At 49.2% G+C, this 14,148-nt stretch overlaps 6 protein-coding genes across 6 annotated transcripts; 5 read left to right on the forward strand and 1 right to left on the reverse strand.

The window, feature by feature from the left end:
* The first annotated feature begins 121 nt into the window (after nucleotides 1–121).
* F4813DRAFT_345443 (uncharacterized protein) lies at nucleotides 122–1,673 on the forward strand. Its single transcript, XM_049241760.1, has 5 exons — nucleotides 122–399; nucleotides 463–539; nucleotides 641–1,017; nucleotides 1,082–1,137; nucleotides 1,203–1,673. Exons 1-5 carry the CDS (start codon nucleotides 171–173, stop codon nucleotides 1,595–1,597), a joined length of 1,134 nt encoding a protein of 377 aa, XP_049103661.1. The 5' UTR covers nucleotides 122–170; the 3' UTR covers nucleotides 1,598–1,673.
* Nucleotides 1,674–2,029: 356 nt separating this feature from the next.
* Nucleotides 2,030–4,233, forward strand: F4813DRAFT_398275 (cytochrome P450; the record flags this gene model as incomplete). The annotated part of the gene is made up of 7 exons (XM_049248027.1): nucleotides 2,030–2,071; nucleotides 2,125–2,237; nucleotides 2,302–2,351; nucleotides 2,413–2,472; nucleotides 2,536–2,865; nucleotides 2,933–3,492; nucleotides 3,565–4,233. 7 exons carry the CDS (start codon nucleotides 2,030–2,032, stop codon nucleotides 3,922–3,924), a joined length of 1,515 nt encoding a protein of 504 aa, XP_049103662.1. The 3' UTR covers nucleotides 3,925–4,233.
* A 1-nt stretch (nucleotide 4,234) lies between these two features.
* On the reverse strand, nucleotides 4,235–5,820 carry F4813DRAFT_169864 (zinc-binding dehydrogenase). The gene has a single exon (XM_049239167.1). It carries the CDS (start codon nucleotides 5,717–5,719, stop codon nucleotides 4,604–4,606), a length of 1,116 nt encoding a protein of 371 aa, XP_049103663.1. The 5' UTR covers nucleotides 5,720–5,820; the 3' UTR covers nucleotides 4,235–4,603.
* A 447-nt stretch (nucleotides 5,821–6,267) lies between these two features.
* On the forward strand, nucleotides 6,268–8,638 carry F4813DRAFT_345468 (major facilitator superfamily domain-containing protein). Its single transcript, XM_049241761.1, has 3 exons — nucleotides 6,268–6,290; nucleotides 6,341–6,873; nucleotides 6,934–8,638. Exons 2-3 carry the CDS (start codon nucleotides 6,545–6,547, stop codon nucleotides 8,381–8,383), a joined length of 1,779 nt encoding a protein of 592 aa, XP_049103664.1. The 5' UTR covers nucleotides 6,268–6,290; nucleotides 6,341–6,544; the 3' UTR covers nucleotides 8,384–8,638.
* A 332-nt stretch (nucleotides 8,639–8,970) lies between these two features.
* Nucleotides 8,971–10,100, forward strand: F4813DRAFT_385378 (thioesterase family protein; the record flags this gene model as incomplete). The annotated part of the gene is made up of 2 exons (XM_049246245.1): nucleotides 8,971–9,088; nucleotides 9,163–10,100. 2 exons carry the CDS (start codon nucleotides 8,971–8,973, stop codon nucleotides 10,098–10,100), a joined length of 1,056 nt encoding a protein of 351 aa, XP_049103665.1.
* Nucleotide 10,101: 1 nt separating this feature from the next.
* F4813DRAFT_345471 (uncharacterized protein) lies at nucleotides 10,102–14,145 on the forward strand. Its single transcript, XM_049241762.1, is given in 3 exon segments — nucleotides 10,102–13,669; nucleotides 13,688–14,022; nucleotides 14,077–14,145. The coding sequence occupies 2 exon segments, from the start codon at nucleotides 10,710–10,712 to the stop codon at nucleotides 13,920–13,922; spliced, it is 3,195 nt and encodes a 1,064-aa protein (XP_049103666.1). The 5' UTR covers nucleotides 10,102–10,709; the 3' UTR covers nucleotides 13,923–14,022; nucleotides 14,077–14,145.
* Nucleotides 14,146–14,148: the final 3 nt, after the last annotated feature.

A 14,148-nucleotide genomic window follows, 5' to 3' on the forward strand; every position in this document is an offset into this window, starting at 1 on the left:
TGCCGCCGGCAGTGGTGATCTCGTGGGGGCTGATAGAGTCGCAACTGATGCGTTGCCAAGAGGTTAGATTACTGCATGTTAGAGAGAAGAGGGAAGAAAAAGAAGAAAAGACTGTCCCCCCTCCCTACCCCCCCAAAATTATATCATGATATAGGGATTTGTGGTCGTCGATGCTTGCAAAAGAAAAGAAAACAGTAAAAATGGGGTTTGAGTTATGGAAGAACTCTACAGAATTCGCGCAGCTTATTGTGCTAACAATATTTACACCCATTGGCATCGGGCTAACGGTGTTACGTTTTGTTGCGGCCTATCGTGGCATGCGTAAACCAGGTCTTGAGGACTGGATGGCCGTGCTGGCTGCCTTGTTCTTCATGCTAACCAATCTTGGAGCTCTGATAGGTACGTTGTGTTGCTGCTATTATCATCCAACTTGCCGTTGTTAACACGCTGCGTCGCGTGTAGCAATTAGCATTCTCAATGGGCGCCAAATTGCCGAGGAAGTTGCTCAAAGTCCACTGGACTATGAGCATATGCGCAAGGTATGTTTCTCGTTACTCTCATAGGCAAGACTACGCCTTTCGTGATGCCTCCTTTTATCCCTTCTCTTCCTGTCTCGATAGGATAATCACACCAAATGTAGTGGGATATTGCCGCCCTTTACTTCTACTTTGCGCACACGCTCTCCGTGAAGCTTAGCGTCCTCGCTCTCTATTACCGGATCTTTAGTGTAAACCGCCCCTATAGGATCTGGATCTACTTGTTGGGAGCGGCACAAACGGTTCTATTCATCATCTTTTGCATCTTCCAGGCCCTACAATGCAGACCGTTTAACAGATATTTTGACCTCTCGATACCGGGGACTTGCACGGACGAAGGAACGGTGATAATCGGTGGCGAGACGCCAAACTCGCTCATCGATTTTGCTATGGTTATTCTTGCCATGTTCATGATCCGGCCTCTTCAGCTCTCATCTGCTATGAAATGGAGGCTCAGGGTTCTTTTTGGCCTTGGCGCCCTGTCAGTCTAATTTTTTTTCTTGTGACTGTTTGGGGCTACTTGCTAACTACAGCGATTGTCTTAGTGTTGGAATAATAGGCTTCATCAAAATCGCTATTACTTACTCCCCGAGCAACCTCTGTAAGCCATATATGGCCCTTGGGCCCCTTTTCACACTTACACATACTAATTTTCCCCTTTACCAGACGCTTTCAGTATGGTCTCCATCTGGACCTGTGTTCAGATGTTCGTCTCTTTGCTCTGCTGCTGCCTACCCGTGCTCCATCCCATCCTGCCGACCGCCGCGTTTTGGAGCCGGTTCTCCTCGCATATGGTCAGCTATATGACGTTTAGGCGGGCTTCGGGAGCACGAACGACAACACAGTCAGCAAAAGAGTCAAGCAATGGTAAAGGGTTCCATAGGACAAGAGAGCCCCGCCTGGCCGCCTGGGAGTATCTGGAGGACAACAGTGCCCGGGGCCTCTCTTGGCCTGAGGCGACACACCAGACAGATACTTATGCCCTACGCGAACACAATTTGCGAGGGGCACATTCGGAATCACACAGCATACTGGTGGAAAGGCGATTCGATGTTGTCTAATTGGAGGGTTGGCTACTGTACGGAGGGATTGGGGGCCGTGTTGGAAGGATTGGGGGTTGTATTGGAAGGATTGGGGGGCGTATTGGGGGGCGTATTGGGGGGTTGGTGCCTCATACGTGAGCATCTATAGTGAGGGGTATAGCTACATAGCCCACACTCATTGTTTGTGTTTGTGTTTGTGTTTGTGTTTGTGTTTGTGACACCAAAGCGTTACGAGGTTTATTGCCAAAACAAGGCATATTGTTTATTATTACATGTAACTGGGTATCTAAATTTGATAAAGCTTCCGAACAGCATGCCACCTCACTATCTTCCTTTCAACCTAGGTAAAATCCAGGATTCCATAAGCGTACTCTTAACACATCGCCATACGCTATACGCTATACGTTACTCCTAGCTATGCCGTACCCCGCGATCCGTTTGTTGTTCGATATGGGGACAGCACAGCAGCTGCTTACCTTCGTATTTGGAAGTGTATGTCTGTCTACTACCTGTTTTGAATCGAATTTTCTTCCTTACTGTCTTAGGTTGCATTTAGTCTAATACTTCGATCAATCTACCGCGTATACTTCCACCCATTGTCCAAGTATCCCGGCCCAAAAATCGCGGCCATCTCAGATGTTTGGTATGCATACCATTCGTAAGTAATACCCCTCCCATCCCTTGATGACGACATAGGATACTGTGGCTCATCAAATATATAGATTGGCAGGACGATGGCCCTGGGCCGTCGAGAGTGCGCTCAAAAAGTATGGTACGTGCGAAGCCTTGCTGCCAATGTTGCTTCTTTGCCGGATGCTGACTAGTATACCTAGGCGACGTTGTCCGTATCGCACCCAACGAGCTGGTTTTTGTCACTCCGAAGGCTTTGGCTGGTAAGCGTTGCAACAGTAAACATGTTCTCTACTCGGTGCTATCGGTTGATATAGACAATACAGATCTCTACGGCTCCCATAACAAAAACCAAGAGCTTTTTCCAAAAACGCAGATTAACAATCATGGAAATGACGAACATGGCGGTCTTATCTGGGAGTGGGATCCCGTACGACACCGTCAGGTAGCTAGAAGATTGTCTCCAGCTTTCAAAGGGTCGGCGCTCAAAGCCAAAGAACCGACTTTACATAGATATATTGACCTTTTCGTTGAACGTATGAAGACGCTAGGTGGGAGGGTTGAGGGGGTCAGCCTGCCTACATGGATTAACTGGTTATGCGTGGATATTTCGGCCGATATGGCCTATAATCGGGAGATGAACGCTCTAAAAGACAGTAAGTTACTTATAGACAGGTTCCCTTTCTTTCCGCATCTTGAAAAACTATACTGATTTCTTAATAGTGAAAACCCCGCCGTATCTCAGTCTCCTTTCAGGTTTTAATAAGGCCTTAGTCGTTATCCAGATGTCATGGAGATTTCCTTTTCTCAGCCCGTTGAAATATCTCATCCTATTCACCACCATGAGGCCCCATTCCCACATTAGGGACCACAGCCGTGAGCAGTTGGAACGGCGTATTCGACGTAAAGGTTCTGCTTTGCACCTCGACTTTTTCGAACAGATCATTCCAGAAGACCGCGAACCTCCAAAAGACCGAAAAGAGCTACGGCATTTGGAACAAGTTGCAGGCCAGCTACTGGTGGCGGGATACGAGCCTCCGGCGTTATGGTTTTATTTTACTATCTATTATCTCCTTAAGAACCCTGATATTCTGCAAACATTAACAGACGAAATTAGGGGTGCTTTTAAGGCTTACGACGACATTACGTCAGATACAGCTGCATCATTAACTTACTTGACAGCCTCTTTAAAAGAATCACTCCGAGTAATGCCAGGCGTTCTTACGGGAATGCCGGTTGTTAGTCCAGGAGCTTTAGTAGATGGGACCTTTATTCCGAAGGGGGTAAGCTACCCAGATTTTATTCTTCCCATTTTCCGTTCTCGTATTATTTAGTAACTGTCAAATATGGTTTAGGTTATTTGTCAATCCAGCTCCTTTGCGCTGGCACGTAGCAGATATAACTTCCATAAACCATTGGACTTCCGACCCGAGCGCTGGTTACCGAAGCAGCACCCACTCTACGACCCGCAGTTTGCCGATGATAATTGTAAAGGCTTCCAGCCGTTCAGCCAGGGCCCTCGGATGTGCGCAGGGAGGGAGATCGCCTGGTGGCAAAGTAGGTTGTTTATAGCTAAGGTTTTGTGGACATTCGATCTGGAAATGGTCTCGGGACAAAATATCAATATGGACAAAGACTTGAGAGGATGGGGTATGTACGAAAAGCCCGAGGTTCGCGTCAGATTTGTGCCGGCAGTGCATACTACACGGGCATAGCTTGCGGTCTTGGTATCTTAGGTCTTCGACACGAAATCCTCTTCCGTTGCCTCCAGGTATCTTTTCAAATTCTATCGAATGCGAAACATGTGGCGGCCAGGAAGTACTTGCCGCTCCTCAGAACGGTACTTCACGGATCCTCAACTAATAAATAACGATCTACTTGAATTCCGCTCAAGTATCATGTGTAATAGTCATAGCCTGCCTATCGTGTATCCATACCTCGCCTAATGGCTACCCTGGATTTATATGCAGTTGGTTGGCGACTTATGCAGTTGGCAATCTTTAAAACAAAAGGCAACGTAAGCGCTAACCCCCACAGCTGAGATAATGTTACACAACTGATACGTACTATTAGTACGTTGATATGAAGCAATATTGCTGAAATTCTTGATCTGATTGTGTTGAGATCGTGGGAACGCGTTATTCACCCCTAATTACAGAAAAATAGGGTTCTTAGGTCACCTGACAGGGATGACTAATCTGACGATTACTTATGTAATATACAACAACATAATTGGACCCTCTAGTCGTTAAAAACCTTTAGGTAAAAATTCAAGCGAGCTTATTTCAACGTCTCTTAATGATGTACCCATCTAAAGGAGAATGTGCTACATACATGTACTTAACCTAGGTACCTACCTACCTATATATTAGGTACATATGTGACCCCAAAGGATTACCCGATGATTGCAACCAGCTTTTTACCTGAAACCTGTCCATTAGCCAATATTTCTAGCCCTTTTACAGCCCCCTGCAATCCTCCGTCCAACACCTCTATCGGATGCGCCTTTAGTCTCCCTTGGTCCAACAAACGCTGAACCGCCCCCAAATGCTGCACCGCTAACTCGTGTTTTTCTCTACTCGCTGGCCGATCATACCCTCTCTGCCCCAATGTGATGTCCTCGCCGTAGATATCGGCGGCTAGGACAAATGCGGAGCGCACAGCCTCTCGCGTAGCTAGCAGCTCGTCAGGGACGCGTTCTAGCAACGCACAGCGTCCGCCCGCGCGTTGGATTGCCGCGTAGCAGATAGAGACGCTGTCTGCATCGCTAATGCAATCTAAGACATACTTGAGCCGTCCATTTGTGTGCGTCTTAATTTTGATAGCGACATCTGGTGTAGAGTAGTCGAACACGGCGGAAGCGCCCCTGTCGCGGACTAAATCGAAGTTCCGCGGTGAGCACGTGGCGATGGGATCGTAGCCTGACATCCTCAGAAGTTGTACGGCGATTGTTCCCGTGGCCGTACTGCCGCCGTAGACGAGCACTGGGATAGGCTTCTCGTGGTGGACCGGGGCGTCTAGAGTCCCTAGAAGACCAAGGGCGTCTGGAGACCAAAAGGCTAGGATACAAGTCGAGATCGCCGTGGCCAACGTCGCTGCCTCAAGAGGCCCCATAGTATCCTTATGTGTGGAGGAAGGGGGGCTAACGCGTAGCAATAGGTCGACAGGCGCGCGTACGTATTCGGCAAAAGCACCGTTGACCTTCCGATGTGTTGGTGCGAAATTGAAAGCGGCGCCACTAACCATAGTTCCAGGCTTCAAGATATCGGTGTTAACGTCGTCGGCGGTCTGGACCACAGTACCGGAAAAGTCAGACCCGATATAACCGCCCGGGATGGGGAAATTGTGGAGGATTTTGTGGTCAGAAGGATTGAGAGCGACGGCATACGTCTTGACGAGCGCGAAGCCAGATGGGAGCGATGGGATGGATGCCTTGGAAACGACACGCGGCTGTCCATTCTCGTCTTGTTGGACGGCTCGTTGGAAAGATGGGAGCTGTGTTGCGGCCATTGTAGCTAGGAAGCGCACTTATGACTGGTATTGGTATTGGTGAGCATGCAAGGTTTTTTTTAATTTATCTTCGCCTTCAAGTTTGTCCTATAAATAAAACGCCTCGGGTATAACTAATCGAATTTAATTCCAGTGCACATCGGGCGTTGGTAACTTGGCTTCGAGTCGCACAACCAAAATTAAGATAAATGGCAGCAATTGTATTAGATCAATATTGGGGGCTGAATGACATCAAAAAAGATGCCCCATAGGTCATGTTTTTTGACAGCATTCTGCTCAGGTAACACTCGGGCCCTTGAGCAAAATAGGCACAGCCCTTTGCTTAATGGGCTGTTTGTACCTGTTTGCAGTGAGAAAAAAAGATTTTGGTACTGTATACATGCGTCTTTGCGAAGTGCTATGTACCAGGCAGGTAGTGTTGGAACGCAAAATAATATATAAGTACATGTACGAAGGCTCGGGGCCAAAAGTCCTGCACATCTGGTCTTGGCAAGCCATGTATGAGTAAAAAAGCGACCGCACGGTATTACTTGAGTTATAGTGGTTGATGTCGCTATAGACATACATAGTGGTAAGCCACTCAAATTTAGCGTATGGGCCACTATCTAAATTTTGGCTTAGCAGGTAGTCGATACAGTATTAATAGAAAATGATAACTTTTGAATACGGTGCTAACCTAGGGATCTCTAGGTTACATACCTAGGTATGCAAGACTTTTGGCCCGGGCCTTCGTAATTGCCTTATTATTCTTATTCGTCCCTATACCCCCCTAGCCCCCCCCCTTTTTATAATCTCTAGAAGACAAAAATCTCAAAAAGAGAAACGATGGCTGATGGCGTTGTTGAGACTGATACGACCAGAACTGAGGCGACTAATGCTCCTGCTGTAGCAGAGATGGCAGGAGAGAAATCACCACCCCGTGCCGAATCGCAAAATTCGACGCCACAGTTGACCGAGACCGAGGCCCAAGAGTCTTCTCCGCCGGTTTTTAAGCCTAGTTTTCGAGTGTATGCCATCATCGCCGGGCTAGGCATCACAAATCTACTAGCAGCACTAGAAAACACGGTTGTTTCGATCGCGGCGCCTGTGCTCCTGACGGACCTAAAGCTCGGTGACAACTTCATCTGGGTCATCAACGCCTTCTTTCTTTCTAGGTATGCACTGCAACCAACTACGACTAGTTATCGCCGTTAATATTTTTATCGCCAAATTAGCACCGCAACCCAGCCCTTATTCGGCCAATTCTGCAATGTCTTCGGTCGAAGATATGTCATGCTCACGGTCGTCGCCATATTTATGCTCGGCAGCGGCATCTGCGGAGGGGCCATGACAGGCGGTATGTTAATCGCGGGGCGAGCTGTCCAGGGCGTCGGCTCAGGTGGTATCATCATGGTGTCGAGCATCATCATCAGCGACCTGGTGCCGCTTCGCCAGAGAGGCTACTTCTCGGCTATTCTTATGTCAATCTTCGGCATCGGCTCCGCGCTGGGCCCCTTTATTGGCGGCGCCATCGTTTCTTCAACGACGTGGCGTTGGATTTTCTACATGAACCTACCAATCGGCAGTGCAGCATTTGCTGTACTCTTCGTATTCTTACGTGTCAGCTACAATAAAGAAATGTCGTTTTGGCAGAAACTAAAGCGTATAGATCTAGTTGGTAATTGTATACTTGTAGCCAGTACGGTGTCTGTCCTATATGCCCTGAGCTACGCAGGCACGCGATATCTTTGGCAGTCATGGCACACACTCGTTCCGCTCCTCGTAGGCTTTCTAGGCCTATTTATCTTCACGTTGTTCCAAGCCTTTGGTCTTTCAGCCGAACCCCTCATGCCGCCACGCTTTTTTCGAACACCCACCTCGGTCATCCTAGCCATTAACACATTCCTCTACTCGGGCCTACTTTACTGGTGCATATTCTTCTTGCCCGTCTTCTTCCAAGGCGTTCTGCTTTACTCACCGCGTCGATCTGGCGTTGCCATGCTCCCCATTTCGCTTCTTGGTGTGCCTGGTTCTATATTAGGTGCCATTGCACTCGCCCGCTGGGGCCGCTATAAGCCGATTCATATAGTCGCGTTCGCCATCCAAACCCTCGGACTCGGCCTATTTACGCTGCAGCGGGAAGAGACAACTATTGCTCAATGGGCTATATTTCAGTGCATCGTCTCTTTTGGTGGAGGTATGGTATTTACAACGATGCTGCCGGCCTTCCAGGCGTTTATTCACGAGCGTGATCTGGCAGCCTGCACAGCGACCTGGTATTTTATCCGCCTGTTTGGCCATGTTTGGGGAGTAGCGATTCCAGCCGCCATTTTCAATGACCATGTAAACGAGTTGTTGGCTCAGGGAGCTATTTCCAACCCCCAGGTGGCCCAGATCATCGGAGCCGGAAGCGCGTACCAGGAGGCATCAGCTGACTTCGTTCATCAGTTTCCGTCGGAACTGCAAACCGAACTCCGCGCTGTTTACAGACAGGCGATTCAGCGTGTCTTCCAAATTGCCATTGTATTTGCTGGAGTTGCGTTGCTATTGACTCTGTTTGAGAAGGAGGTAGAGCTGCGCAAGACACTTGAGACCGAATTCGGTCTGGAGGAGAGAAAAGACAAGAAAGCCGGTGCTGAACAAGATACCGAGAGGGGCGGCCAGATAAAGCAGACGTTGTCATAGGGCAGAGAGATCTGGTTATCGAACCAGTAAGACCATCTCCAAGGAGGAATTTTCACTTAAACTCGTTGTTTCTGCTGCATAAAACTGCCTGACTTCTTGTATTAGTCCTTGTCGAAGTGAAAACGAAACTACAAATGCGATTCCATTTTGCCTAACCTAGTGCATTTTGAGGTAATATGTCGTTATTAGTAGACTGTAGACTACTTAAGGCAACTAATATAAGAGATTGCCAATGAATTAAACTAGCCGTAGGGCTGATACTTCAATGGTTCAGGATGTTAGGATGTGGTTTCCGTGACCAAAGTCTATGTGTACCTAATGTACCTAGGTACCTGGTACCTATCATGTAGATGCATTCCATCCCATCCCTTACCTGCAAGACTTAATTCCCGGTATGCCGCCGACTGTGCGACCCTACCTTTACGCCACAAAATAACGATACCGAGGTTCACATGCAGAAGTGGGGGGTATTTAAATGGCATATAAAACTTATGTTCTTGTACTTGATAATTCTACCCCATCATCCCCTTTCTAGCTTTGTTGGACGTCATTCCGACCTTAGTAAGAGTTTATCGGAGAGTCTCGCCATGGCCTCAAACAAGGTAGAAGGGACCTATATCCCTTTTTCTGAAGCCATAAAGGTCACGAAATTGGATTCCCACACGTATAAAGTCTATCTTAACGAGGCCTTCTGTCTGGGTACAGGTGCGTAAAGAAACCACAAAACAACTAACCCCTCTATCTAATTTATATAGTCTTCTGATTTCAACTTGATCTAGTTCCAAATGGGGGTTATGCAGCCTCGTGTATGCTCGCCGCGGCAAGTACGCACCTCTCCTCACGTAACCAATCGGACACGCTCACTGCACACTTTGAGTATCCTAACCGAACGGCCGTTGGGCCTGCTATCGTGGCAATCGAGGAGGTGAAACTGGGCCAGCAATTATCCACACTCCATTTGACTCTCTGGCAAGACGGACTACTCTCACAAGCACCGTGGATCACCCCGTCCGTCTCGCGACGTACCGTGCTCGCTTATACAACCCACACGGATTTGCGGAGCTTCGCTGGTATCTCGCTACCCACAGGCTACGAAGGAACGCCCGCCGCGGCGCTTCCTCCCCTACCAGACTTCAAGGCGCTTAAGACCATCGGCAGCGACGACGCTTGGGAGGAGTCCAAGGTTCCCGGGCCCTCCAGGTTTGTACGCTCGTTGTTGAATTGGCACTTCTACCTTCCTCGCGCAGGCGCTATAACGCCCGGAGTCCTGGATATGTGGATTCGGCTGGCGAGCGGGGAGTGTATCACGCAGAGCGCCTTGGCGTACGTGGCGGACTCGTTCCCGTTCAACCTACATCTATTCCTTGCGGCACCCGAGCTGCGTCAACTTCTAGAGTCGCAGCAGGACCCGGGCGAGACGGCAGAGAAGCAGGCCCGGCGTGAGGAGCTGAAAGAGAAAAACAAACAACGCGCGGCCTTATGGTTCCCAACTGTGGTAATGAACTTAGAAGTGAAGACAGCTCTGCCGCAGGAAGGTGTTGAGTGGTTAGCTGTACGGATCACATCGAAGCAAATCAAGGATGGGAGGTTCGATCTCGATATGTTGATAAGGGACGTGGAGGGCGAGATCGTGGCATTGAGCCACCACGTTGCGATGATCTTAAGCGTTGAGAGGAATGTTGGCAAACGGGACTCTTCGGGCAAGGCGGCGTTGTAAAGGGTTACGAACTCGATGTAATATTTCATCATATTCTTCGCGGGGACTTATACATGTTCCTTGGCCGGGGAAAGTGTATCATAAACACTACATTATAACTTCTCACCTCTGTCACGAGGTGGAACTAAACAGTAGAAACAACTCTAACCTTAGGTATACATACTGAACATGTTGTTTGTTCTAGATGTATTATCTAGAATCCTGACAGCCTATATTAATTACGATGGCGTGGTCTTGAATCTTGAAATTAGAGATCCTTTCAAGTTTCAGCCCTATGGAAATCGCCGGCAATATGAGGTTGAGTTGTTAAAGTTTCCAAATACTTAGGTCCCTCAGGCAGGTATCTATGTACCTTAGGTACATAATATAATCCAATAGTTACGTAATCCCAATCGCAAGTGGAACATTGAAGTAACACAAGCATTTTTCAAGGCAACCCACCTAAATCACGTGATATAAAAATTAGCCCGTGCCCCTCGCCTTCGTAAACCCACAGAAAGTGGCACAAATCCAAATTCTTCTTCATCAGACATCGTGGTTTTTTTTTCACCGTCGTCACTCGGTAGCATCAATCTCCTCAATCCCTTTTAATCAAGGAGATTGCCCAAGATGCCGCCCCCACCCCACCAAAAACCTGAGAATGTTCTCAAGCGAGCGCAAGAGCTCATCGGTGTCAACCAGGCTCCCGCCGCCCTGAACCTCCTCCACGATCATATTACATCCAAACGTTCACGAAATGTCCCCATCGTCTCTTTGGAGCCTGTGATGCTCCTCTTGGTCGAGCTTTCTGTTGAGCAGAAGAAGGGAAAACTCGCCAAAGATGCGCTCTACTCTTATAAGAATATCGCTCAGAATACCAACATCAGCACCATCGAACTTGTACTCAAGAAGTTTATTGAGTTGGCCGCAGAAAAGGTTACAGAGGCACAGAAGAAAGCAGACGAGTTGCAAGAAAGCATCGAAGCCACCGTTACCTCAAGTATCGATGATTTGGAAGCGAGCGAAACCCCCGAGTCCATTCTGTTAGCCACAGTCTCTGGCGAGCAGTCCAGAGACCGCACCGAGCGTGCTGTCGTCACACCGTGGCTCAAGTTTCTTTGGGAAGCCTACCGAACCGTTCTCGATATCCTCCGAAACAATGCTAGACTAGAGATCCTCTACCAGAGCACCGCTACCCAAGCTTTCGACTTCTGCCTTAAATACCAGCGAAAGACGGAGTTCCGACGGCTCTGCGAGCTTCTGCGCAACCATGTCCAGACCGCCGCCAAATACTCGAGTCAGATGCATGCCATCAACCTTAACGATCCCGATACACTACAACGACATCTTGAAACTCGTTTTCAGCAGTTAAATGTCGCCGTCGAACTTGAGCTCTGGCAGGAAGCGTTCCGAAGTGTCGAAGATATCCACACTCTCCTCAACCTCAGCAAGCGGCCTCCCAAGAACATTATGATGGCCAATTACTACGAGAAACTCACTCGAATCTTCCTCGTCGGTGAGAACTACCTCTTCCATGCTGCCGCTTGGTCCCGATATTACTCTCTTCTCCGACAATCCGCCGCTCTTGTAGCGACCGGCCAGAGTAAGAAGTCCGACAACCCTTCTGCCACAGAGGCCGACCTCCAGAGAGCTGCTTCCTTTGTTGTTCTGTCGGCTCTTTCGATTCCTGTCATCAGCACCTCTCGATCTCGGGGCGCGATGGTAGATTTTGACGAGGCTAAGAAGAACAAGAACTCGCGCCTCACCCATCTACTAGGCATGGCCAGCGCGCCTACTCGTGCCGGCCTGTTCCTAGATGCTCTTTCTAAGTCACTTCTGAAGCGTGCGCGCCCGGAGATCCGGGACCTCTACAACATTCTCGAGGTCGATTTCCACCCTCTATCTATCTGCCAAAAGATTTCTCCTATTTTAGCCAAGATCAGCGCTGATTCCGAAATGGAGAAGTACATCTTGCCACTCCAACAAGTCATCTTGACTCGATTGTTTCAGCAATTATCTCAGGTATATGAGTCTGTTGACCTCGCCTTTGTGGAGAGCCTTGCCAAATTTCCGGATCCTTTCCAGATTTCTCGTGGAACTATTGAAAAGTTCATCATGAATGGAAATAAGAAGGGTGACCTCTCAATTCGCATGGACCATGCTACCGGAGTACTCAGCTTTGATAAGGATGTATTCTCATCCTCCAAGGCTGTCCATGCTGGCTCGGCAGCTGGTTCCGCAGAAAGCCCCGTTGGGTCTGTGCAGCGCCTCCAAAACACGCCTTCGGAGATTGTCCGCTCGCAGTTGACTCGTCTCACGACTACTTTATACACGACTTGTTTCTATGTTGATCCGTCTTACAGACAACGCCTAGGAGAAGCTCGGCAGGCTGCATTGGCCAGAGCTAAAGACGGCGCCGAGCAGGAGCATCGTGAAACTCTGGCCCGTAAGGAAATTATCCAGAAGCGAAAGGAAGAGGCATCCGAGCTGCAGGCGAAGAGGGAAAAGGAAAAGGCAAGACAGAAGCGACTTCAGGAGCAAGCATTGGCCGAAGCTGAGGAGCGACGGCTGGCTCAAGAACAGAAGGAGCGTGAGGAGAAGCGCCTCAAAGACGAAAGAGATCGTGTCCGCAGGGAGGAACTTAAGAAACAAATCGCCGACCTTAAGATTGGTCCAAATGCTATCGACATTGATATCGAGAACATCGACGATTATGACAGCAACCGTCTTCGTGCCATGAAGCTCGCCCAGCTCGAAAGAGAGAAGAATGATATTAATGAAAGGCTTCGGATCACCGGCAAGCGTATTGACCATCTTGAGCGTGCTTTTAGGAAAGAAGAGGTCAAGAAGCTTCCTGAAGATTATGCTAAGCAGCGAGAGCGCGACTTGGCCGCATACGAGGCCATGAAGGCAGAGACGTTGCAGGAAGCTGAGGAGAAACACAAACAAAGTGTTGAACTAAAGCATCGTCTAACCCGACTCATGCCCTACTATGAGTCGTTCAGGAAGTCTCTGCACGATCGTCGCCGTGATGAGTTCGAGAAGCGTCAACGTGACGCTGAGAGAGAACTGGAGAAGCAGATTACAGCTCGAAAGAAGGAATACCGCGAGCGTAAGCTGCGAGAGAAGCGAGAGCGGGAAGAAAAGGAGAGGGCCTTGCGAGAGGCCGAGGAACGCGCCGAGAAGGAGAAGAGAGAGCAAGAGCAGCGCGCCGAGGCGAAGCGCCAAGAGTTAATCAAAATCAAGGAGCAGCGAGACAAGGAGCGTCAAGAGGCTCAAGAAAAACAAGCTCTTCAAGAGAGGATTGCCGAAGAGGCCCTGGCCAGAAGACAAGCAGAGAAAGAAAAGGAGCGCACACAATTCAGCAGACGCGAGCCAATTGCCATGGCTCGTACCGATTCCAACGATCGGCCTTCCGGGGCTCCGCGTCTCCCTCTTGTCGGTGCCAAGGGATCTTGGCGTGAACGCGAAGCTTCGAAGAATGCTGCCGCTGCTGGTAGCAATGGGCCAAGCCGTACCGGTACTCCCATGGAGCGCACCGATTCTAACGAGCGCCCCGCTGAACGTGAGCGCCCTACAGAGCGTGAGCGCCCTACAGAGCGTGAGCGCCCTACCGAACGCGCATCTGGGCCTCCCGTACTAGCCCTTCAAGGAAAGCAAGGAAAGCAACCCAGCTGGCGTGATCGCGAGGCTGCCAAGGCTGCCGGTGCTTCTCAGAGTGGTTCCAGAGACAGGGAGAGTGCACCCGCGCCGGCTCCCACACAGGCTTCTGGTGAGACTCTGAAGCCTTCCGGTGCTCCTGGAAAGTGGGTGCCGCGGCATGTCCAAAAAAAGCAAGGTTAGGCATTGGAGGACCGGCGTTACGGAGGTTTGGGTTCAGTATGACAGTTAGCTTGTAGTTTAGATTTACGAAGAGAAATAAACTGCCTTCTAATCTACGAATGTACGAGAACTCACAGCTACTTGCATGCTCTGTTTGCTTACAACAATACATCAGGTTAAGCGAGTACCAGATCGTTACCCTAGGCATAGGAAGGATAATGTGTGTATATCCAAGGCCTTACCTTAT

The sequence above is a fragment of the Daldinia decipiens genome (genome assembly GCF_022478715.1).
Source record: "Daldinia decipiens strain CBS 113046 unplaced genomic scaffold F4813scaffold_3, whole genome shotgun sequence".
NCBI lineage: Eukaryota > Fungi > Ascomycota > Sordariomycetes > Xylariales > Hypoxylaceae > Daldinia > Daldinia decipiens.

Coding starts and splice junctions, on each gene's coding strand:
- F4813DRAFT_169864 (XM_049239167.1), bottom strand. CDS start 5,719: ATGGCCGCAACACAGCTCCCATCTTTCCAACGAGCCGTCCAACAAGAC.
- F4813DRAFT_345468 (XM_049241761.1), top strand. CDS start 6,545: ATGGCTGATGGCGTTGTTGAGACTGATACGACCAGAACTGAGGCGACT. Junction 6,874..6,933: donor AACGCCTTCTTTCTTTCTAG/GTATGCACTGCA, acceptor TCGCCAAATTAG/CACCGCAACCCAGCCCTTAT.
- F4813DRAFT_345443 (XM_049241760.1), top strand. CDS start 171: ATGCTTGCAAAAGAAAAGAAAACAGTAAAAATGGGGTTTGAGTTATGG. Junction 1,018..1,081: donor CTTTTTGGCCTTGGCGCCCT/GTCAGTCTAATT, acceptor CGATTGTCTTAG/TGTTGGAATAATAGGCTTCA. Junction 1,138..1,202: donor TTACTCCCCGAGCAACCTCT/GTAAGCCATATA, acceptor CCCCTTTACCAG/ACGCTTTCAGTATGGTCTCC.
- F4813DRAFT_345471 (XM_049241762.1), top strand. CDS start 10,710: ATGCCGCCCCCACCCCACCAAAAACCTGAGAATGTTCTCAAGCGAGCG.